The following is a 25191-nucleotide window of genomic DNA, read 5'->3' on the forward strand; positions in this document are numbered from 1 at the left end:
AGAAGCAACGCAAGAATATCAGCAACCAATTTTAAATGGCATTATCTTTCATCACAGTTAAATTAGGTCATATAAGTTACCAAGTAAATAACATATTTTACTTCCAACCTTAGAGGGTCAACTGCCCTGTGAATGGATACATCAATGACTAATATGACCAAGTAGAAAGGAAACTATTTTCTTGGTGGATTTCATTCTAACAGAATTTTCATCCAACTCAAAGTCAATTGTTTATGCCCTATTTTTAAATTATTATTCCTAATTGTGGTGAAATACATCTAACATAAAACTCGTTATATGAACCATTTTTAAGGGTATAGTTTAATGGCTTTAAGTGCACTCACAATGTTGTGCAACCACCACCACCATCCATCTCCAAAACCATTTTCATCTTGCAAAAATATACCATCAAACACTCCCCATTCTCCCTCCCCCCAAGCCCCTGGGAACCACTATTCTACTTTTTGTCCGTACGAAGTTGACTACCCCAGATATCCCATATAAGTGGAATCATTCAGTGGTTGTCTTTTTGTGACTGGCTTATTATTATTTCACTTCACATAATGTCTTCAAAGGTTTTGCACTACTTTTTATACTTATCCTTCGCACAATGCAAAAAATAAGCAGAATTTTTGCCTGTGCTGTGAACTCAGATGTCAACCACATTGATTCTATGTAGTGAAAATATTGAGCTGGAAGCTGTATAGCAGCAACACTGAATAAAATTATCATATCACACATTTGAAGTACACATGCTCTGATTTTAAGCCTGTATGTGTGACATGTTGCATTCAGCTGAGAAATTAACTTGGAATATAGCACTGAGTTTATTTTTAAGCTGAATATTCTCCTAGGTGATGGAAATGGGAGAGGAGGGAAACTTTCTGGTGTGAAGCCCGGAGTCGGTCACTTTGGGGAGGGGCTAATGGGCGTGGCCACTGACCTTGACTAGGTGGACCATCGCATCCTCAAAGAACACCAAATCCATGCCAGCGCCACGGACGCTCTCATTATAGAGCTGCAGGAACACATTCAAACGCTCCTTCAGGTGATCAAAAGACTCAACTGGCTCATAAACTTTGGGCACCTCAGCATCAGCCTCCTCAGGTGTTTCCCCTGCGATTGAGGAAGAAGAATCGATCATGTGTCTTCAACTACTTCCTTCAGTGTAAAGTAGCACACTCATGGCGCCACGAGTTAACACAAAATAACACTGATTTTTCATCCAGATGTCGCAGTATGTCTTTTTATAAAAGAAAGCAAGCAATATCTAAAAGCATTAGAATTTTGATGATCACATGCAGTCATATTTCTTTCCTGTCCATAATGGGCCAGTTTCAAATAATGTTATAAATACTGAATTTAACTTGTATCCATAATCGAACATTGTCATTTCAAGGATCCTCCCAGATACATTCACCTAATGGTCAAAACAAAGACCAAAAAGTAGGAATTTAGTGCCGAAATCAGCAACAGAGGTCAAGAGTTAAATGATTTTTTAATAAGCATAAAAAGGTCATTGCATCTGCCCAGGCAATTTTTATAATTCAGAAACTTCAGATTAGTGGTGAGGATAGAAGTGAATTTTGGGGAATGGAGGTAGCAGGTTCAGAGAAAAGGAATGATGATTTCCTAAATGAATAAACATATTGAATTATTTCACTGGGAAATATATATATTTTTTTAATTAGAAAAGTATTACTGGCTTAATACTTTTCAAACTTTGACTATAAAGCATAATACCAAAGAAAAAGCTGAACTGAGCACATATAAATTCACTATCAGTTAACAGTAACAGGAAAAAAAAACTGACACATTTGTTAAATATACTAATAGCAACTTAGAAATTCAATGGGTACTAAAAAAGTGAGTGGATCTTCCAAATCTAATACTACATAATTATTTTCAATTGACCCTGTCTTAATATAATTGTATATTAACTTTTTTATGACAAAGCAAGAAAATTGACTTAACATAATCATTAGCATGGCCTATTTGCAAAGCTCTCACTAAGTGAATTTCAAGTCATGTCACTGTCTCATAAATGTTCAACTCAAGCCCTGAGAAACAAAGTGCTTTGAAGTCACAAAAAATAAGTGCTTGCCTCCAGATGCCACCCCCCTAAAATGCATTTGTGCTTTGCTCCTTGAAAATCACAATCTAAATATTTATCTTTTTGAATCAGAGGAAATAAAATACATAAATTCTAATTATCTGGCAAATGCTCTTACCTTTACAGCATATTTGTATTTGTGTGACCTGGTTTAAAATAAAATGTGTCAGCTTCTTTCTGTGGAAGGACCCTTCCAAATGCACAGCCAGCAATAAACCTCCTTTCACAATTTCCAATCAGAAACTGGATAGATCACATACATCCTTATTAAATCTAGAAAGGGGCTGCCTGGTCATTACCAATCATTTAAAAGATATAAATAGCATGTGTTTAAACATGCCTTTTTCAATGTGGAAATTAACTTAAAATTCATCCTCAGTAAAGAAGAGGTCACTCAATAAAAGAAAAAAAAGTTCTACTCAAGCTCAGTTATTTCTAAGGGAAAAAATAATTGGAGCACTGCTTTTCATAAAAAACGTAATGTATATCTCAATTTGCCGTGGAACTGTAACCACAAAAGCCTGCCTCCACATCACCCGTCTCTTTCCAATTATATTCAATGGCCCTCTCAGACAGGCTGAGGTTTTTCTTTTTACTTTGAACACTCGGGATGACCCAAATAATAATAATCGTCATTTTTGCTGCCTTTCATTCGACAGTGACTGTGAGCCACAGGTGGCGCGGGCCATTCTGCAGGTAGCATTTCACTTATTTCTCACAGTGCCCCATGATGCGTATGTTCATCTTTTCATTCTTATAAATGAAAACGGGGTTCGAGAAAGTTCAGAGGCTTGCCCAGCTAATGTGATAGGTCCCTTCTTCACATCCACCTGTGTGCGACAGCTGTTAAGTCCCCTGCGCTTTCTTCAGCCCTAGCCTGCCTCCCAACTTTACCTTAATACCCAAGACTCACATGCATGAGAAGTAGTTAAACTCTGAGCTCCACGAGCATGCATTTGTTTATTCATTCTATATTTACTGCGCGCCTAGGATGTCCCGGCCTTGTTTCAGTAAAGTTTGCTAGACAACTATTCAGCATCCCTAAACAGAACCTTCCATCTTCAGATATCCCTTTGGGGAATTTCAAACTCTGCTTCAATAGTTTACCTGTCAATGTGGGGGGGGGGGGGGAGGGAGGACATCTGTGTAATACTTTCAACATTAAAGATAAATTTAAAAAAATAGTTTACCTGTCACTTCAGGTGCATCCCTCAAGAAATCCACAAAATAAGTGTCAATTCCACAATCCACCAAGAGTTTTTTCTCTTTACCAAACTCCTCTTCCACCAAACTTACTAAAGCCTTATCAAACCAGGTCACATCATCGGACACCGTGAAGCGATCAGCTATCACGCGTTTACACTCATGCTTCCACAGCCTTAAGAGTTCCTGCAGAAAGCACATTCAAGTGGGTTACTGTCATTATGCCAGAGTTGGGAACTCAAGGTCACAGTAATGCACAGTACCATCCTTCCTGATTTCAGATGCTACATTTTAAAAAGTTAGGGTTAAGATATACTTAACTTCATGTCAAATTCATCTCACTCAAGAATATTAAACAGAAAGTCGGGTCTATTCATTTTCAGTCTTTAAATTAAAATCAGAACTTCTCTAGACAAAATACTAAAATCATTCTGATCGACAAAAAAACTAATATTCTATGTAAAAGTCTCACCTTTATGATAAATTAGTGTTTTGATAAGACACCTACATTCATGTGGCCAGAGCATAATATAAAATGCAATAATAATATAAAACTCTCACACAACTGAGATATTACAAAGGTATATTAATGTAACACAATGTGAAGGTAATTTGTGGAGAGAGATATATATCATCTGGAGAAGGCAATCACCTAATCCAGGTAATCCAGGGCCAAAAGTTAACCAGAAGTTGAGGAAATTAATTGCTCAATACACCTGTTCCTATAATAAGCATAACAAATGTTTGTCTAAGCTCATTGATATGAAAGACTAGTGGAAATTTCTTAACTTGGTAACATTTTGCAAGTTAGAAGGGTTTTTAAGCCATTATACTTCTAATGATAAAATTCTATTTAGTTGCCAGAATATAAAAGAAGTATCGTAAAATATATTCAATGACTCAGTTAAAACAAAAGTTCGTGATAAAACCAACTGTTAAAACTATTTATGCTGATTTGAAATAAATTCCCAAAAATGGCTACTCAAAAAGTAATATTGGAGACCTGTATTCCACCAGGCCATTATTTTGTCAATAACTTTGAGCAAAAATCAAGTCAAAATGCTCATTGCTGTTAAGATGACTCACGCTTCTCTGTAATACAGAGAGTGAGTTTTTGCCCAAATGCCTTGTCTTGGAGTCACCCAGTGCAGATACCTACTTTGTGAGCAATGCTGTTTCTTTAAAAGGTCAACACAGGAGCCTAATGACAGCTTAGTTGATATCTCAGCTGTCTCTGCCTCCTGATGTGAAGAAGTCCCATAAAACCCATTTGCTTAACTACCTCTTTGGTTCCATAAAAGGCTGAAAGAAAGGCCAGGGTCGCCTTAGCCTGAGCACAGACCACACTTTGGTTCCTTGTTTGAAGGGAGCTCTATAATGCTGGGAACTATTATATTCAAGTGTATGCACAACAGCTCATTTTTCTGTCAAATGAACTTTCTTCTCTTCTGCCTCTTTTCAATTTTACCAAAACCTGATTCTTTCAGTGCATTTAGTCATATGGGAAGGAAAGATCACGAATGAATAACAAAATGGTTTCTTTTTTCAATTTTGAGTATCTGTAAAGATAATTACTATGTAAGTTAAAATGTCACATTTAAAATATGAAGACTATTATATCATAAAATCAATAGTGATCTGTTCCATTATTTAGTAGAAGAAAAATACCTTATGATGAGAAAATAAAATCAATTGTTTCTTTTACTCTATTAACAGAAAATAGCTATGTATAACCATTTCCTTAAATCTAATTTAATTAGAATTTTTAAGTGAAATTTTCTGACGTACATTTTCTTTATTTATGTTAATTGAAAAGCAGCAAAGAAAAAAATATCTGTGATAAAGCACCTAAAAATATTTTCATAATTCCACTAAAGATGACATTACTAAGAAATGTAGGGTGTACAGTGAATAACAATATTATTTTTCTTTCTTATGTATGACTTACATCTGGTTCCTTGATAACCTCTGAGGTAGTGTTCAGCATTCCCTGCCAGATCCTAGAAAGATCTCGAAGATTAAATACATAATGGAATTTTGCAGGGGTAGGGAGCATTTTAATTTTAGTCATCTGCCATAGCCGGCGTGTCAGGGGAACCAATTTTGTCACTGAATCTCTCACTTCTTCTGAAAAACCCCTTTGGATACAGTAGTAGCCTATCCCAATCACACCTGAAAGGGGGAAAAAGGCATAACATTTTGACGAACAGTTCGAATCAACTAAATTAAGATGAAAAACATTATAATGCAGAGTTTACACAAATATAATTACACATTTTAATATACAACCACATATTAAGGAAATTTATAGTATGTTCTCTTGTTTTTTAAAACCTAAAATATATATATAAGTTCAAGTAAGTTAGCACTCAAATACTGAAAAGTTGATTAAGAAATAATATTGCAATTCTAGCTGAACTAATTCAATATTATTAAACAGGTAACTGATAAATATATAAAGTTGTCTTATAAAAGAGATAAGAAAAAGGAAGATTTCATGAATGTATTAAGATTTTCCCATTCTTTTGTTGCATTTACATGCATTATAAAATATTTTAATTTACTTCGTATGTAAAATTTTCCAAGCCCCGCCCCCCTTCCAAAAAAAGATAATTAAAAGCAGCCGTCATACTTCCTGGTCAATTTTACTTTTCCCAAGTTTAGATAATTCACATGTCATTTGGTTTCCAAACCTTTGCCCACTGCTGTGACTGAAGGCAGGCACTGCCCAGGGTGCTAAGATGACATTTTGGTCTGCCAGAAATTAATTAGGGTAATCCTAATGAGTTTTTCTCAGTATCAGATTCAGAAATGCTAAATTATTACCTATCACAAATGACATAACTTACACTCTTTCTCTGCAAAGAGTAATTCCAAAATCAGTTATAAATCATTTTTATTACTCAGTTCAATAATTATGGTTACCTACTGGGCTAGAGTTTCTTCAACAAAATTATACCTGAAATACTACGCATTTAATCAATCAATAATTTGTTACTCTCTAAATTACTCTGAGGATCAGACTATGACTAATCTCAGTGCAAAATTATTTCTGTGCAAAATTATTTTTTTGACCAGAATCATTATATGGGCTGGTTGAAGTATCAGCTATATAAACTTTTGGCATGATATTATATCAATACAGACTTTAAATGTGTGTGTCCATGAGGAAATGAACTCACTACATAAGTCCTTATATTAAAAAAAAATACACTACTTGAGAGTGATAAGGGCCACAGATTAAGGAGCCACCCAGTGCTCCTTCTGTGTTGACTCTGGATATATATTTTCTCACTGGAAAACAAGGAAGTGTTCTTCCCCCCCCAGCCCCATCGACATGCATCTTACCAAAGATCTTGTCCACGGAAGCATCGGAGGGCAACGTGCAGTTAAATATAGAGAACTGCCTCTTGAGTCTTTGGGGTATATCATTGCGTCCGCCCCCAGGATGGATCATGGCTGCCAAAAGCTGAATGTCCACAATGCTGGTAAACTCCCCAGGCTTCTCTAGGTTATAAAAACCATTCTGTTCCATCAGCTGTCGCACTATCTCATTAGTAACCTAAGAAAGACAACTTTCAGAATTAAAACGTCACTCCATTATATCCTGGAACATAACTTCTCGTGTCCTTCAAATTAATGCACTTGATGGGAATTCAGGAATTATATGTTGGGAAATTTAAAAAAGATTTATTCATCAAAGAATACATCAATGTTGAATTAAAGAAAGTGCACAATGGGATCAATATACCTGGTCTCCCCATTCATTGATTATTGGCATGTTCACATCATCGATAAAAACAGTCATCTTCTTTCCTGCAGGAGGGCCATATGTCGTACCCATGCGTTTATCCACATAACTCTCTATTGTCCTCTGTTAAGCAAGAAAACCAACAGAAATATCTGTGAAAATATCCCCTAAAACATGGTCAATTAGGAGTAAATAACATTCCAACCAATATTAATTTACAATGAGATGGGACCCTTCAGTTCATTTCTACAGATTTACTTTTGTCTTACTGTGCCTGTGTTGATGACACTAAAACCCCCAACCCCCATTATTCAAAGAGTCCAGCCCTTATAATGAGTGACAAAATAAAACGGGGCTACTATCCAAGAAGCTTCTTAGGTCTGCGCTCTGAGCCGCACAGCCTGCTGTCTGAGGCTGGCTCTCCCTCCTCTGAGGAGGCTGCCAGCTGACTTCTGTGGCCTGATGGGACCTAGACTCACTGCTTTGGGGCAGATGTAATCATTCTATATCACCTCTCATCCCACAAGACCAAGTGAGAACACTCACTCACATCCCCCCTCTCGTTTCTACATTCTGAGCTTAGGTGGCATGGGAGACTACACCGTACTCTATGAAAACACTTTCCTAGCAATATGAAAAGGAACATTAAAGCTGATGAAAGTAATATAATGTTAAATGTCAATTACACTTCAGTAAAAAATAAACTGATGAAAGGGGTAAGAGGGGCATGAAAGAAGGACCCCAGATTATTGACTATGGTATTATCATTTCCATGGTAGTTGAATGTAGTTTGAAAGTTAATTAGTCATTTAAAATGGGTGCACTGAGTAACCAGAGCTATAGCACTGCAAAGAAAACAGAAGGGGCTTTGTGGTTCTCATGCTCTAAAAGTTCGGTCTTAAAGACCTCATTTCATTTCTGCCACTGTACAGATCCTTGATTTTAAGTCAGAGTAAAGACAATGCATAAATATAGGAGAAAGTGGAGGTATACTAACATAAAATGCATCCCCCTCCTATCCAAAAAAGTTTTCTCTTACTTCACAATGAGCAAACTGGTAAAAAATGACTTTAATATCTAAGATATAACCACACAATAAGGCCAAGATATAAGCAAAAATCTATGTACCTGTCCCCGGAAATCTTCAGTTTGGTAATTTCAAATTTTAAGTTCCCATCCTCATTTTAATGAATAATAGCAAAAGATATGAAATTTTTCACCGTTTTTAAATAGAAAGATATATAACTATATCACAACTCATTCAACTGCAAAACAAATCTCCCCTGACAGCAGTGCAATGGCAAAAAGAATTTTATATTCCCTGACATAAAAGCAAACTGTTTGAAGTAATGAACTGGGCTAAATTTAGCTCTGCTTTCCAATGAATTTAAATGCATAAGGCAATTAATAATCTCCTGACACCTCCCTCTGGCACTAGAGCCTTCCAGGCATTCCCGTGTCTATTAGTGAGAACTCACAGACACATGAAGATTTTATGTCTTGGGGGTGCCTTTTAAGAGCTAAAAGCCATAAGTAGACTAGGTGAGAGAATATAACCACATACCTGCACTTTCTTCCCATTGGTTATGACCCTAATTTCTTTGAGATAGCAGGGAATTACTAGTAAATTATGTATGTCCTAAAAGAGCTAATCTGACAAAAACAAAAACAAAGTAGAGAGAAAAATTAAATAGCTTGTGAACATGAAGTTAGATTTCTTTGTTTTTATAATTGCTGTCCATTAAACAGTTACCTAATGAATTCTGAAGTTTGGTGGGACCTCCTGAAGGCCTGGAACACAGTAATTGTGTGCTCCACTCCCCATATGCCTATTTGGGAATGTTTGGGAGAACCATACACTTGAACTGGTATCTCCAACCGGACTTCCCCACTTGGATGGCCCAGAGCATCACGAAATGAACGTATCTAAACAAATACCTTTTATTCACCCCAAAGCCTGCACACGCTCCTGGGTGCCCATTTCAGAGACAGGCCCCAACCACCTAATTGCCACACTCAAACATTTCCACATCCAACACTGACAAATCCTATTAAAATTTCAAAATTGCCTTTTAACGTATCTCCTCCTCTCTGAACAACGATATACCCTAGGTCAATTGTTCGTCTTTCTCATGGGGATTAATGTCGCAGCCACTTAAATTGCCTTCCCAGCCCCCTCCAGTCAGTACTGGATGGGAACTTCTTTATAAGTCATATACGGCTTATACTGTGTGATTCATAATTTTATCTAGAATTCTCTGCCTCCCCAAGGAATCAGTAGGAAGAATTACTGATGATTTTTGTAAAGTTCTGCCTGGCCTTCTTCACTTCTGTTCCCCTCTCCCATCCTTCTGGTGGTATAAACCATGGTCCGGTAATAAAAATAGGTATATTCGTTTATTTCGTTACTGCCTGTCTCCTCCGCTAACATGTAAGGAGGTCAGGCACCTTGCATCTTTCTCGTCGCTGCACCTCCAGTGTCTAGAAGGGTATCTGGTACCATGTCCTTATCAGTAAATATTTGATGCACATGTAAATAAAGACAAGAAACCTGGAAGTCATCTTTCTTCTCTCTCTTCCATCCCTCTCTGCCAACAATATCCACTCAACCTGTCAGTTCTGCTTTCTAACCACAACTTGGTGCATCTCCACGCTGTTTCCATCCCCACTTTTGTTCTCTCGGTGCAGCCCACCTCCCTCCTGAGGAATTAGCACAGTCACCTCCCCTGCGGCCTCCCTGAGCGCAGCCACATCTCCTCCACCGCGCCGTCCCCTCTGCAGCCAGGAAAGCCATCGGAAGGAGGCACAGGGGTGGAGTGGACTGGAAAGCGCTGTGGAAGTCCTGGGAACCTGGTTTCTCACTCAGGTTCCGCCACCAACCCACTGTGTGAACTCCAGGACTTTAATCTCCCTCCACCGGAGTACATTAATATCAACAGTAAAACCTGACATTTTTAGAGAACTTTACCATTAAAAAAATACTTTCACAGAATCTCTTGTGATTCTCCTCTGCAAAGTAGTCTCCTAATGTGTTCTGAGGAGTCAAAGAATTTTCTGCAACTTCAGGAAGCAAGGATAGGGCTGGAAGGGGTTTCGGAGCCCAGCTGGAGCCCAGCTCCAATTCCACCAAAGCCAATTCTTGGCTCCTTGTTTTGTAGCTTAGTTTTCTGCATAAAATTTCCTTTGAAAACACAGTTCTGAGTCTAAAAAAAATGTGGAATTTCCTTCCTGGCTCTATGATTCTCATTAAAAAGAAAAAGAAAAAACACCTATTGCTATGCAACCATTTATAATACTGTTGCATTCAAAACACTTCATGATTATTTTTAGAAGGGATAAATTCAGAATTCAGAAATTCTCATAAGAAACTTTCACTTTTTCCTTCTTTCTGAATTGTTTAAATTTTGAAAGATATGTATGAATTACTTTAGAAAATAGAAAAATACATTAGAACAATATTTGTTTTGGAAATAAATGAGACATCTCTTTTAAAAGACCAACTGAATTCCCTCCACCCAAGAAGAGGGTAACCATATATAATTTTTGCCTAAAGCACACACTTTCGATAGTGACAGGGGATGCCGTTAATTATTAATCTCAGAAAATGGAAGTAAACTGGACTGTCCCAGGCAAAGAGGGACATACAGTCAGTCCTTCTACTAATAAAAGATATGGAAGTGACACATGGTGAACACAAAGGAAACCCTGATGAAAACAACCTGCCCAAACAGATATGTGTTCCTGAGTGGATTGTGTGCTATCATGGTATCCGGATGACTGGCCAGTACCTATTTTCTCACTTAGAATTTCAACTTGGTTTGAGTCCAGATAAGTGGGAGATAGAGAGACAAATGCTCAGCTCCATCAGCCCTTATTTAGCATAAAAGGCTGAAAATTACAGTGAGAAAGTTAATTACAGCAGTTTGGCTAATTGAACACTTTCTAAAACTAATGAGTCTAGCTTAATCGAAAGCTCAGATGCTCAGCAGTCAGAACAGGCACTAAACAGAGTAGATTATCCTGTAATGCTTCTGAACAGGAAACGAAATAATGAATTGTTGATGCCACCTTCACACTGAAGGACAGGAGGGAACTGGTCTAAAGTAGTTGTGAATCAGATAACAGGACCTGAAAGATTATAAATTTTTATGTTTTAAAATCCTGCTTTCTAATTCTTATAATTATCATACTTCAATGTGATACCATTGCTAGAAATTTATTATATAGCCTGTGAATTTGTATATCAATCAACAAAGGGGTTGCTTTCCAGATAATATATGCCTTTCTCCAAGAAATTAATAAATATCTCATGCTAAAGAAACATATGCCAAGGTTGCCAGTTAGGTCCCCAGTCAGGTCACACACAAGAGACATAGACCACAGATCTTCACCACCTTAAAGGGGTAAATATTACTTTTCAATGATAAGTTAATCAAAAGCAAATCTCTTGGGATTTGGATTCTCCTAAAAACTTTCCTTCCATTTTCAGTGTATTAAATGTGGCCTTTTATTGGTGCATTCTTAGTTCTAATACAGATATGAGAGGTGACTTAATAACAGCTGAAGCATGAACTGACTTGTAGGATTTCCTCCTGTTTCAATAGGGTCTTAAATAACTTAGGAACAGGAGAAAGCAACCACATAGCCACTGCAAACCCAGGTCATTCTTGGAAGCTTCACTGACAAAAGCAAAGCAAATTGGAGGGGGGGTTTTCTGTTACTTTTCAATGATATGATAGGGTAACATCTTTAGTATGTTAAGATTCTAAGATTGTATTCCTTGTTGTAATTGATAATGGGAGCTACTGTGAAATGTTGAGTCAGGCAACAACAGATAAAAGTGACAATATAGGAACCAGAGATTGGAAGGAGAAAAGAGGTAGACTGTAAAAGAATTAGACTTGAACAAAGACCAGCTGGGGATTCCTTCCTGCTGCCATCCTGGTGTGAAATAGTGAAGAAGTGGATTGTGCAGAGGCAGACTGGGGGAAGGAAGGACAAGGAAAGGATGGGAAAAGTATCTCTTTAGATACATTAACAGCCCTTGACTCAAAAGAGATCCATCAAAGATGACACCAATGTCTCCTAAAGGCTAGAATAATATTAACACCCACAGAAAAGTAGCCAGTGAAACAGAGGGTCCTAATGATTTGAGTTGATTTGTGACTACAGCTTTAGAAAATCACTTTTTCTCTTTCTTTCTCTCTACACCTCATAGACCTAGCCTTTCCTCCCATAATCTTACCCTTGAAGGCAGCAGAAGACAATAGCCTGGACTTGACTAATGGTTGCAAGGTCTGGACCTCTGGTAGACTTAAGACAACATCTTTTTTTTAATTTATCTTTATTATTGAAAATATTACAGATGTCACCCTTTTTCCCCATTGACCCCTTCCATCCTGTACCCATAGCGGGACAATTTACAACAGCTAAGATCTGGAAACAGCCCAAGTGCCCATCAGTAGATGAGTGGATAAAAAAGCTGTGGGACATTTACACAGCTATGGAATACTATGCAGCTGTAAAGAGGAAGGATCTCGTACCCTTTGGGAAAGCATGGAGGGAACTGGAGTATTATGCTAAGCGAAATAAGCCAGGCAGAGAAAGACAAACATCACTCACATGACCTCATTCATATGTGGAATCTAATAAACAAAATAAACTGATGAGCAAAATAGATTCAGTGACATAGAAGACAACATCTTGACCTAAGTTATGTTTCAGCTCCTGACCCCTAAGGGGGAATGACCCCCTGGCTACTTTTCCATGAAACCAGGCAGAGAGAGGGCAGAGCAGACCTCAGAGCTGTCCTCCGGACTTGAAGAAATGATGTATTACCCTTACCTCACTTCCAACCAATCAGTTTCTAACACAGCCCCAAACCCCTAACCCACCCTCGGTGTCTTGTGATTTTGCCTTATGTAATCTGTAACCTGCATGCCTTTGGCGAGTCACGTCTTTAAGAGCACAGCTCACCTGCACTCTGGATTGGCCAATCCTATAGTAATAAACTTTCTTCACTGCAAACTCCTGCTTGTGCATTTCTTTGGGCCAGTGCATGCAGGAACATGGACTCATATACTGGGGTTTGGTAACAACGGTAAGGAAAGGAATTAGGTTTAGGTGGGGGAATAAATGATATTTCTTTCAGTCAGTTTTGGATTTTATACTTTCAGAGACTTTTCTACATAGATATTTTAAACTGGACTAAGAACTTTAACACCTTATATGAGCTTTTCATTTCTCCATAATTTAAGATGTTTATATATTTTAATCTAATTAGGGAGAAATTCTACTGCAGTGAAAAAGAGAGATAATGGGAGACATACGGAGGGGATCTACTACGGCTGTGAGAGTGGAGACATGGCTCAGTGGGCACAGCAGAACAGTAGTGAGATGGGAGCCTCCCGTTTAACACAAACCCGGGCTGCATGAGCAAATCCAAAGAGCCAGTACCTGAAACATCAGTGGGGTGGTTGCAGAAGAAAAGTTCAGACTCTTAATCATGTGACTTTCAGGATCGTATTTTGACATAAATCCTTTGATTATGACAGTTTTGGCTGTTCCTTGCTCACCAATTAACAGCACAGCCTACAACAGGCGGTGAGAAAGAAATCCAAGAAATACAATAAGATGATTGTCATGGACTGAATGGTGTCCTTCCCCCAAATTCACATGTTGAAGCCCTGACCCCTCAGAATGTGACTGCATTTTCAGAGAAGGTCTTTAAAGAGATAATTAAGTTAAAATGAGCCCATTAAGGTGGGTCCTAGTTCAATCTAACTAGCACCCTCGTGAGAGGAGGAAATCTGGATAGACAAAGAAACAGCAGGGACACAGATAAAGACCACTGGGCGACACAGTTAGAGGACAGCCAGTCAGCCATCTGTGAGCCAAGGAGAAAGGCTTTAAAAAAAAAAAAAAAAAAAAGCTAAACCTGCTGACACCTTAATTTTCAAGTCTTAGAACTGGTGGAAAAAAAAAAAAATGTCTCTTGTTTAAGCCACCAGTTTGTGGTATTCTGTTATGTCAGCCCTAGCAAAGTGATACAATAATCCAAAATGAAGGATTTCTCTTCGGAAAAACAAGTCAAAATTCACTTTTTCTCATGAGAAATTATTAATTATGAGTGAGAGCTATTCTACACTAACACTGTTATTGTCTGAATAATAAAAGAAGCATACTAATTTGGGTAATATTTATATTCGTGTTTCCCCATCATGTTTAAAAATAAGCGATTGTTTATAAAAGTTAAAGAGCCTACCTTGCCCTGTTTAGCAATGGTGTTAATTAGGAAGTCAGTCCTCACATTGTCCACATTTGGCACGAGGATGGAGCTGTATTCTGGGGTGGCATCAAATGGGTACTCATACTCCTCCGTGCGTGTGTCCCAGTGTGTCCAGGTACCTGGGGTAAACACACAGCATTCCTCCCTTTAAATTCATTTCTGTGAAGTACTTAACTGTAATGAGAAGACATCCTTGACATCTCAGTAAGGCATCTTCGCAAAACTCCCCGTAAAATAAAAGATCACTAAAATCAGAGAGATCGAACTACTTTTTAAGTATGTGTCAGCTGAGTCAAAATGTCCCTAAGATATTCCAAACTGGTGCTATGAAGAAATATTTCAAAGTCTTCTGAAATTTTTTAAAAATATTTAGGTTTTCAGTAACATAAAGTATGCATAAAAGTACAGAACACTGTAACAATAGTATGTACCTAAAATTATTTTTAAATGTTTAATCTCACAAACTTTTCATCGCTCACTTCCTTAATTGCAAAAACAAAGGGCCCTAAGATGCCATATATAAATATTGTGTGTGTATATTTATTTATTTTTATTTTTATTTGTGTGTGTATATGTATTTCATATATGTATATATATGTACTTTATATATGTATGCACATGTAAATACTTAAAGTATATGTATATAGGTACAGATGTATAGATACACACATATTTGGTAAAAAATGTACTTCACACTTTGTAATTTGTACATAAATTGCTGATTACATCAAATGAACAGCTGAACTAGATCTGATTGGGGGGGGGGTTAATTTTGTTTTTAATTCATTAAAAGTTCCGTATACGAGATATTTAACAAGAGGCAAGTGCATTTGGAACAGAACTGAAATAACCATTTGAAAAAGAAACAAGTTTGCTTTCTTCACACAGGAAAATTCCCATTTCAATTTTACAGCCAAGAGTTCTAGTTACCCCTTAGAAATATGTATCTAAGTAACTGTTCCCGTGTGTTACGCATGGATGGAAACGAGCGTCCTCACCATCAGAGGCGACATAATAATCAAACATGCCGCCGGTGCCCGCCGGCGGCAGGTCCAGGGCCGGCGCCTCCCGGGCCCGCAGCCAGTGCTCCAGCCGCCGCCGGCCATCCAGCTCCAGCGGGGCGCCCACGCTCCACATCAGCGAGAAGACGTACAGCCGCCCCAGGTGCTCGGGCGTCACCTCGGCCCCCTGCTCCTGAAGCCAAAGAAAAGCACCCTAATTACTTAATTCTCAAACCAAAACTTTGCTTTGAGGTTTTCATGAAAATAGCAAAGATTAAAAGGGCCAACAGTTTTCCCTCCAAACAAGAACGAGGGAAAGATGAGCCCAGGCCTCCAGGAATACCAACCGAGCTGGCTCGCGAAATAAATTCAGAATGCCTGCCGGATGGCTGTGCACCTGCAACTAAACTACAAATCCAGGACTCGCTTTGTGGGGGAAAAAGGAAAAAATATAAAATATGCAGGTCCCAGTTTGAAACATGCCCCCTGCCACAGCTCTAACAAAATCCATTTCAATCGCTGCTCTTGGCACAGTATGACTCTGCCAACGAGAGAGAAATTCTCGGGAAAACTGAGCGCCTTACCTTCGGAGGGATCAGGCCTTGCAGCATGTGGATGCTCTGCATGATCACAAAGGCCTCGAGCATTTCCATCTTGTATTCTAAGTTCTGGATACTGAAGCGATACAGGTCCGGGAAAGATTTGGTGTACAGCTGTCGAAGAACTTCAGCTTCTTGAGGCGAGCGTTTTTTAAGGAAACCCTGTCCGTTTACAGATTCATGCGTGAATTAAATTTATTAGCACACCAGGAAAATGGCCATTTGGGGACAAAAGCTATTAAAGTATCAATTAATAATAATATCTAATGATTATATTGCACTTATGATAGGCCAGGCCTTGTTATAAATTCTTTCATGTATTAACTAATTTAATGCTCAGAACAACTCTATGAGGTAGGAGTTATCATTCTCCCCCTCTTAAGTATGAAGAAACTGAAGTCCACGGGATTTAAATACCATGCCCAGGATCCCCCAGCTGGTAGGTGGCAAGGCCAGAATTCAAACCCAGAGTCTGGTCTCAGCGCCCACACATCCACCTACTACGCCACACATATGCTCAAGTCTTGTAGCCAAGACAGAGAAAACGTCTTCAGCTCTTGATTAAAATATGCCAGGAGAAAATGAGGGGGCAAATATTGGAAATAATTTTTTAAAACAAATCAGAATAAAAGATGAACAAAGGAAATTCATACCATATTTTACAAAATGAGAAACAAAGATTTTCCCAAAAAGTTGTTTCCTTCTATTTTTTCTAAGTTGATTAATAACCAATGTAGAAAAATATCAAAGAATTCTCAGGAAAACAGAGAATTTAGTCATTTGTAGAACCCAATATATAGGAAAAGTGCTTGTGATTCATAACAAAATAGCACTTGACACGAACCAATATTTTCTTAAGGGGAAGAAACTTCCCTTGGTATCAAGACATCGGCTCCTTCTTAGTGACTCCAAACAGAAGCAAAAGAATGTTGGTTCCAAGTTACTCATCAACTCGTGAATTTACCATAGTGTCATATCAACAAAAAAACAAAATATAGCACTTTTAAGTCAATGGAACCAGAAACATCATACACAGGGCCAGTGATCGGCTTGGTTTCCGGGAGCTGAGATCCCCACAAACACCCTCCCCACTGCTCTTCCCTCTAAGAACCCTCTCAGTGCGGCCTTGCGCTGCTCTAAACACGTCCAACCTGACTGCTGTGGGTCTCGCTTCCTCCTACTCATTTGTAAGAAACTGCATTATTTAAAAGCATATAAAAATATTAGGTAGGTCTACCATTAATGTAAAATCCCTGTTCAGCCTCAGCATGAACAAGATATAAGAGAAACTTATTTAATAAATAGCAAACTCTATTCATTAGCTAGTAGCATAAAAGCATTTTTTAAAGCCTTTGTGAATTGGTAGTATTTGAGGAAAATCGCATAAATACACTTTGACTTGGAGTTTGCTGTATGTGTAGCTATCAAGCCTGAATCTATTATGATGCTTTAAAAAACCTTCCTGCAACCTCCCCTCCCCAGAGATTCTAGTTTGGTAGGTTGGAGTGTGACCCAATCATCTATGTTATAAGAACTGTCATTGGTGATTACTTTTGCAAAGCCAAGGTTGAGAACACTTACTCTGTATTCTCCTTAATGAATGGATAATTTAATCATGAAATCTGAAATCTTTAGAAACATTTTTAGTTACATATCCAACTATATGTCAGTATCATTTTGCTATATAATCCCCTCTTCACATCGTCATACTTTGCCAAATCTAAATCCTTTCAAAACTCGGTTGTGTAAATTCTGAAAATGCATTATTATAAGTTAGGATATACCCATACACAAACAGAAGCACAAAAATTTAATGGCAATATAAAATAAACATCTACTTTGTCCAAATTACAAATTCATAAGTTTTCTATCAAAATCATCTCAAAAAAAATGTACATAAATGAAATTATCTGACTAATGATGTCAAAAACAGTTTTACAGATGGCTTTTCTAATAAGCATTCTGCCTTACACTACAGTATCTATTTAATTATAACCTAGTTATAGGCAATATACTCTAGAATATATTGGTGGTAGTAAAATAACATACCTTATCATGAATTGAGGAGATATTATCTGAAATATCGTTTCCAATTAAAACTTAAAACTAATATTATAACTACCAAGCCTGATAAAAATCCCTCCTATGCAATTTTAATAAATTGTCTTCTTCAAGTTAATATTCTAAGATCGTTGCTCCCAAATTTTATGCGAATGAATACCTTTTAAAAATGTCATGAATCCCCAAAGTGATAACATTAAATGTTATTTGTTCAGTCACAATCTGGTAGGGTTGTTGATTCACCTGGGCCTTGCAATTACTCCAAGACCCAAGGGTTGGAAATTATGGAGCTAACATGATTAGAAGACCACTAAGAGTCCTGCAGGGGGTGATCTGGGTTTGAATGTCCCAGAGCATTCCAGGGTCTTCCATAAACATCAGCATTAAACTGCAATTATACCCAGCAGGTCTGCAGGTAAACCAGCACGCATTCTAAAGGAAGGCTAAAGGATCTGTTTCCTCTTTAATTACACGAAAGAAAGATTCCAATCATACCTCCAGAATGGGACTCCAGTCCAGGACAGAAGAGCTCATGAAAACCATTCCATTCCTTGAGACGGTAGCAGGAGAAGCGTTGTCAATATTATGAGGCTCAAAAACAATCTTGCAGTTCGGAGCCATGGGAATCCGATCGCCATTGGCAAGGGTTAGGGTTTTGTTATCATCCAAAACAGAATTCAAATTTTCAATCCAGATGGCATCAACAGGACCATCAAGAACTATCCAGATGTGCTCCCCTAGAATATACCAGCAAAGGAGGAAGGGGAAGCACACATGCACGACTGTAGCCCTTAACGAGTTTCCTTAAACAAACACCAGTGTTACAGCTAAACTGAATAATCTGGAGGCTTCATTTTTTATACCCACAATTTTTTTCTGAAGAAGCCTACTTCCTCCAGTGATTTTCTAGGAGAATCAGGTTTTTGCTAATAGGCTGTACTTAATTAAGAACAACATTTCGAAATATTCAGTGAAAACAGTTATGGTAAAATCACTTCATTTAAATACTACCAGTTTTCCTTAACACTTTTGCCTATCTATTTTATTCTAAGATATCAGAGGAATGCAGAAACATTTTTTCAAAAGGAAAATAATTCCCTTCTTAACCAAAAAATAAGGGGGGAGGTGAAGGAGGTTTTAAATACACTAATCAATAATTTTAGTATTTCAACATGAACAAATATTATACTGATTTACGACTTCTTAGTCATGACTAAGATATTCTATGGGGAGTAGCTTTTCTACGAGTTTTACTAGGGAGTACATGTCAAAAATGGTACTTATAATTCATCCTGTACCTTTCTTAGCCCTCAGTGTTTTCCTCCAAAGAGTAGAAAATATCCCGTCAGTCCAGTCATTCGTGGCCACGTCGAGCCGACCAAACATCTGTGGGGCCGTAATCGCTTTGGGATTCATCCTCATTTCCCGGTGTGGTTTTCCACAATCTATACCAAGTAAATCCAAATTTTAAACAACTCAGGTGTAGAGTAAAACATCATTATGCAACATTGCACTAATTTGCAGCGCAGGGTCAGCAGGTGTTCAAAATATGAAAATGCAAAGTTGCCTCGAAAATACGTCTTACTGCATTTCCAGGTTGTCATAATTAGCCTCATATTTTACTGCTGAAGCGCATTTGTTTTTATCTTCCGTAAAAGAAAACTGCATGTTACATAAGGGGGGGGAAGGATACCGTGTTGGAACTGACAAAGTAATTCATGTAATCTAGAAATTCTTCAAATTTCACAGCTCAAAAACTTTGTGGTTTATGGTGTACTAAATTAAATCTTCTATCTGAAACATCACCTAGAAGATGCCTCAATCTCTCCATTACCAGCTCCGATTTGCTGGGATGTGTTCTTGCTCATTTGGCAAAAATAAGCTAAACTAATAGGTTGCGGAAATCAAGATGTTTCTTTTGTGGCCAACCTCAAAAACGGTATTCAAATCTTTCACACCCTAAAATTACTCTTAAATGTGCTGGATTCTATACATAAGGGACTGTGATTAATAAGCAGAAATGTGACAAATAAGGTTTAAAGTATAAAACCATATAAACAGATGCTAAAATATTACATGCTGTGAGACTGCCACAGGCACACATACACACATATGCACAATAGAAAAGGTGTTACATTAAAACCTACTTGGAAAATTAGGCCAGAGTTCTCTGCATGTGGAACAAATTAAAAAGCCAAACTCACAGAAGCACAGAGTGGTGGTTACTAGGAGCTGGGGCTGGTATAAATGGGAAGATGTTAGTCAAAGGTACAAACTTCCAGTTATTAGATTAACAAATTTGGGAATCTGATGTACAGCATGGTGATTACAGCTAATAATAATGCATCATATACTTGAATATTGCTAAGAGAGTAGATCTTCAATGTTCTCACCACAAAAAAGAAATGATAACTATGAATGTGAAGGAGCTGTTAGCTAATACTATGGTGTTAATCATTTTGCAATTTATAAATGTATTAAATCAACAAGCTGTACACCTTAAACTTGCACAATGGTGTGCATTATATCTCAATAAAGATGGAAAGAAATGTTTTCCCCTATAGTCCAGTAATGCAAGATGTTGTCTCTATAATGTACCCAGTTATCAGTAAAGCAGCCTTCCCTCCTGTAAGAATATATTCATGTACCTGTCTACCTTTGCTTCCTCTTGGGGCATTCAAATGAGTCACAACGATTTAAATGTGTCACCCGGAGCGATGCAGCTTGGCTGCCCCCTACCTGTCATGGCTTTCATCAAGGTGTGGATGCAGGTGGTCTTCCCTGCGCCACTAGGCCCCAGGGTCATCATTCCATGCCGAACTCTCTGTGTTTCAAACAGCTGGATGATTTTCAGTTTCCAAGGAGGGTGGTTGATTAAACCAGCTTCCTCCACCTGAAAACATGACAAAACCCCTACACTGAGCCACGTCAACAATGAGCTGGATTTACCATTGTGCTCAAAATACGCACAGACATGGAGGGGGGGGGGGTAGAGGGTGGGAGTTACTAATAGGAATGGAGTTTCAGTCTCGGAGAACAAAGTAAGTCCTGGAGATGGATGGTGGTGATAGTTACACAGTAATGAGACTGTACTTAATGCCATTAAGCTGTCCACTAAAAATGGCTAAAATGGTAAATTTTATATTACGTATTTTACCACAATAAAAATATATATTGTATAAAAGAATATATATACATAGACAAAAAGAAGGCTAAACATAATCAAATGTTATGCCAAGCATCTGCATTTCTCTTTGGGAATTGACTGCATTTATGTTAACATTTTATTGAATGTACATTGTAAGAGCAACTTTAAAATAAAGACTCAAGCATCAAGTGCATTTTCAGTGTTGAACTTAAAAGATGACATTCAGCAACTGGAAAAGTTTCTAGCAAACCAGGCTGACTGAAATTCCATGTAAATTTCGAGCTTTTTATAAATCCACTGGGTAGTTTTTATCTATCAAATACATTATTCAAGTTACTCTGTGCCGAACTAGCCTACATTTAATCTTCATAACAGCACTATGAGATTGGTACTGCTGATGTCTTCACTTTACAGATAAGGAAACTGAGGCATGGGGAGACTAAGTAATTTGTCCAAGATCAATACTTGTCAAGTTATAAGATGTAGATTTGAGCCCAAGAAATTCAGCTCCACGGCCCATGGTCTTAACTAATGTGCTATGCCTAAACACACTATAAATGGTGCTTTTATTTTTACTTAAATAATTTTGGATAATAATCATGTATTACTTTACACTATGTATATACTGTTCAGGGTTTTCACATGCTACAAATTACTAATGTAAATCACTTTAAATTACTTTGTATTTAGCTTTTTAGGTAATGCTACAGTTAATTGGGCCATTTGACAAAGAAGCCATTTACAAAATGAATTATCACTCTTACCTGATAAAAAAGGAGATTAAGACTTTCATACACTGATTTTTTAAAGCAAAATATCTGCTTAATACACCATATTTGACTTTTATTACAAATACCTTCAAGGAACTGAAATGTATTTTATAAATATGAGCTAATCACCATTTCTATGAAACTTATCCCCCCAGTTCTTCTTCATAGGAAAGGAAACAGAGGCATAAGGTTTACACAATTCAATTTCATTCCTAGGAGACCATAAAAAGTGAAAGCCACACCAAATATCGTGGGAAATCCAAATACCTAAGGGTAGAGATACACAGCAGATTCTCCCAGAGCCCAAGGAAGGAATCACAAGCGATCATGGGGAAAAAAGATGACAGCTGAGGAGCCACATTAGATCACTGCAAATGACACTCGGACAGAGCCACGCCCAGCACGGGCAAGGCAGCCAGCAGAGCCCTGCCATCCCCTGCTGGCCCATCACTGGCACGGAACGGTTTCCATCATTAAGAGGGCCACCTGCACATAGCCACCTGGGTATGTGTTTGTGCAATGTCAAGAAGAGCTCTATTTCTGGACTGCAATAGCCTCTCTTAAAACAGTAGTCACATCCAACTAGGTCCTAGGCCAACAAATAATAGAATTTAAACATCCTAAGGTTTGTTTTTCTATATTCCCTGAAAATATTAATCAAGTAATCCTTGCATGTAAACAGCAGAAATAACTATTGTGCAAATTACATAGCAATTTTTATTGAAATTGAGTGTATTTATTCTATAAGTTATATTCACTAGCAATAATATATTAAAATAAACTCTGATCACCGTGCCCTCTCCCCCCAAAAAAACAATAGTCAGAGCCTCCAGCATTGTTCCCCAAACCCACAGATTTGGGCTGCACTAGCTGCACTTTATTCGCATGAAATTAGGGTGAAACAGACACGGTACTTCATGCCCTGTGAGATGTATTACCTGTCTACTAATTGCCACCTCCAGTTCAGGGTAGCCTGCCTTGTCCAGGAGAATATTTGGGAAGAGATCTTCTATCAAACTCAAAAATAAGGGTTCATCTTCATCAATCTCAAAAAGAAAAGAAAGGAAAATCAGACACACTATTTTGGCATAATCATAGCAACAACCAGGTAAGCTGATGATGCCCTGACACGGCCTGGATCATTTCATCATAACCATTAATAAATACAAATCACCCTCTTTGAAGTTAAGAGATGTTTCCCTCATGTTTCCCATAAATTAAAAAAAATTTTTTTTAAAAGGAAGGGGAAGAAAGGGAGAAAGGAGACAAGAAATGGGAGGAAATTAAATACTGCCTGCATGACCATCTTCCTATAAAATAACCAGCTTGGGGCATTGCTACATAGTCTAAAGTTTCTAATTTAAATTAAAAAGATTTTTTTAATGAGTGATAGTAGCAAATTCATGAATTGGAATTTGGTTCATATTTTTATTTTGAAATAAAAATATATCATTCCATCACTCTGTACATAGATCCACTGATACTGGACAATTAATTATCAGTCTGTACCAAATTATGCTACAAATTACTAGTGTAACTCACTTTATAAATTACTTTATATTTAGCTTTTCAGGTAATGCTACCATTAATTGGGCCATTTGACAAAGAAGCCATGTACAAAATGAATTATCACTCTTACCTGATAAAAAAAGAGATTAAGACTTTCATACACTGATTTTTTTAAAGCAAAATATCTACTTAATACACCATATTTGACTTTTATTACAAATATCCTCAAGGAATTGAAATGTATTTTATAAATATGAGCTAATCACCATTTGTACTAATGAAATAGTACAAAATTATTACACACTTGTAAAATTTACATACAATTTTTTGCCAGGCTCTACAGACTTTAAAGAAGGTGAGATTTTTAGCTGTAAAACACACAAATGATTCCAAGTATTTGAAAACTTAACCTGTGGATTTTTAAAAATCCATTTGAATTCTATTGGAACAGGCATATGTTAGACTAGACATGAGTCACTACTAACAGAACTGAAAAGTGTAATTTGAAGTTATGCTCTCCAGCACTTTATCTGATAATTAGGCATTTTAAATTGAGCATATTAAATAAATATTTCTACATCTCATTTGTGCTTAGTTAGTTGAACTGATATTTAAGCGAGTGGAACGTCTCCATCTGTGGATCTTACCAGTTTGGAAAGATTCATGTCTCGCAGGACGCGCATGACGATCGTGGACTCCGTATCTGTGGGGTTGGCTCTCTTTGCTGCTCCCAGTGTTCGCAGAACTGACAGAATGTTGCGCAGACCAAAATCATAATGTACCTGAAACATGTGAGGAACACCGGGCTTGTTTTCTATATGAACTTACGCATCGAAACTATACCAATCTGACCACAAAAATGAATAAATGCTGATTTTCCTTTAGAGAACATATAAAAACAGTTAGTGAAGAAATACATTTTCTGATCAAGATAGTTTTGGCCAAATAGAGAAAATACCCAAAAGAGTCCACTCCTGTATCATCATTAATGTAAGCCCTTAGATTAGAATTAATAGGTATATCTCGACAGGGAGAAAGGAGTAAATTTCCTCTTGGAGGACACACGTCCCCTTGAGCTGCTCCTTAATCCATAAGAATATGTCCTCACATCGCTACAGCTAAAATTCTGAGCCAGAAAACTGAGCCTCAGTCATGACCATCATATCATGTGGGCACTGATGACAAATAGGCAGAGGCACTGAGGAGGCAGAGCAGGTACATTCCGCGATTACCTGGGCGGGGGGATAAAAACAAGTCAGAAGCTAAGCCCCCAGCTTTGTTATTACCTTAATACCTATTTACAAGAACTCGAGCATGCCAAATTTTAGCACATATAAAGTGAATAATTAAAACAAATTTTCTAATCACTATGGATACTATGGTAGTTCCTCCAAAAATTAAAACTAAAACTACCATGCTATCCAGTAATCCACTTCTGGGTATATATCCAAAAGAACTGAAAGCGGGCTCTCAAAGAGCCACATGTACACCCATGTTCATAACACTATTCCCAACAGCCAAGCGGTGGCGGCAACCTGGACACCTATCAGGTGGTCGGCGCATAAAGGAAATGTGGTGCCTGCATACATTGGAAGGTCACCTGCCATACAAAAGGAAGCAGATCCTGCCACGTGCTACACCATGAATGAGCCTTGAGGACACTGTGCTAAGTAAAATAAACCCAGCACAAAAAGCCAAATACTGCATGCTTCCACTTTATATGAGGCATCTAAAGTAGTCAAAAACAA

The 25191-nt window shown here is 37.7% G+C and overlaps 1 protein-coding gene across 1 annotated transcript in view; it reads right to left on the reverse strand.

Moving 5' to 3' along the window:
• The window catches only part of DNAH5 (dynein axonemal heavy chain 5), a 165414-nt gene that overhangs the window by 62666 nt on the left and 77557 nt on the right, over positions 1 to 25191 (reverse strand). Inside the window, exons 39-52 of the mRNA XM_081133505.1 lie at positions 24091 to 24225; positions 22873 to 22980; positions 20756 to 20909; positions 19315 to 19461; positions 18512 to 18753; positions 15941 to 16117; positions 15354 to 15549; positions 14332 to 14474; positions 13524 to 13658; positions 7068 to 7190; positions 6665 to 6878; positions 5265 to 5488; positions 3304 to 3502; positions 944 to 1116 (exon numbers count right to left, since the gene is read on the reverse strand). Of these exons, the coding sequence (XP_080989631.1) occupies positions 944 to 1116; positions 3304 to 3502; positions 5265 to 5488; positions 6665 to 6878; positions 7068 to 7190; positions 13524 to 13658; positions 14332 to 14474; positions 15354 to 15549; positions 15941 to 16117; positions 18512 to 18753; positions 19315 to 19461; positions 20756 to 20909; positions 22873 to 22980; positions 24091 to 24225 (2370 nt within the window). The remainder of the gene's footprint in view (positions 1 to 943; positions 1117 to 3303; positions 3503 to 5264; positions 5489 to 6664; positions 6879 to 7067; positions 7191 to 13523; positions 13659 to 14331; positions 14475 to 15353; positions 15550 to 15940; positions 16118 to 18511; positions 18754 to 19314; positions 19462 to 20755; positions 20910 to 22872; positions 22981 to 24090; positions 24226 to 25191) is intronic.

Source organism: Miniopterus schreibersii (genome assembly GCF_964146895.1).
Source record: "Miniopterus schreibersii genome assembly, chromosome: 3".
NCBI lineage: Eukaryota > Metazoa > Chordata > Mammalia > Chiroptera > Miniopteridae > Miniopterus > Miniopterus schreibersii.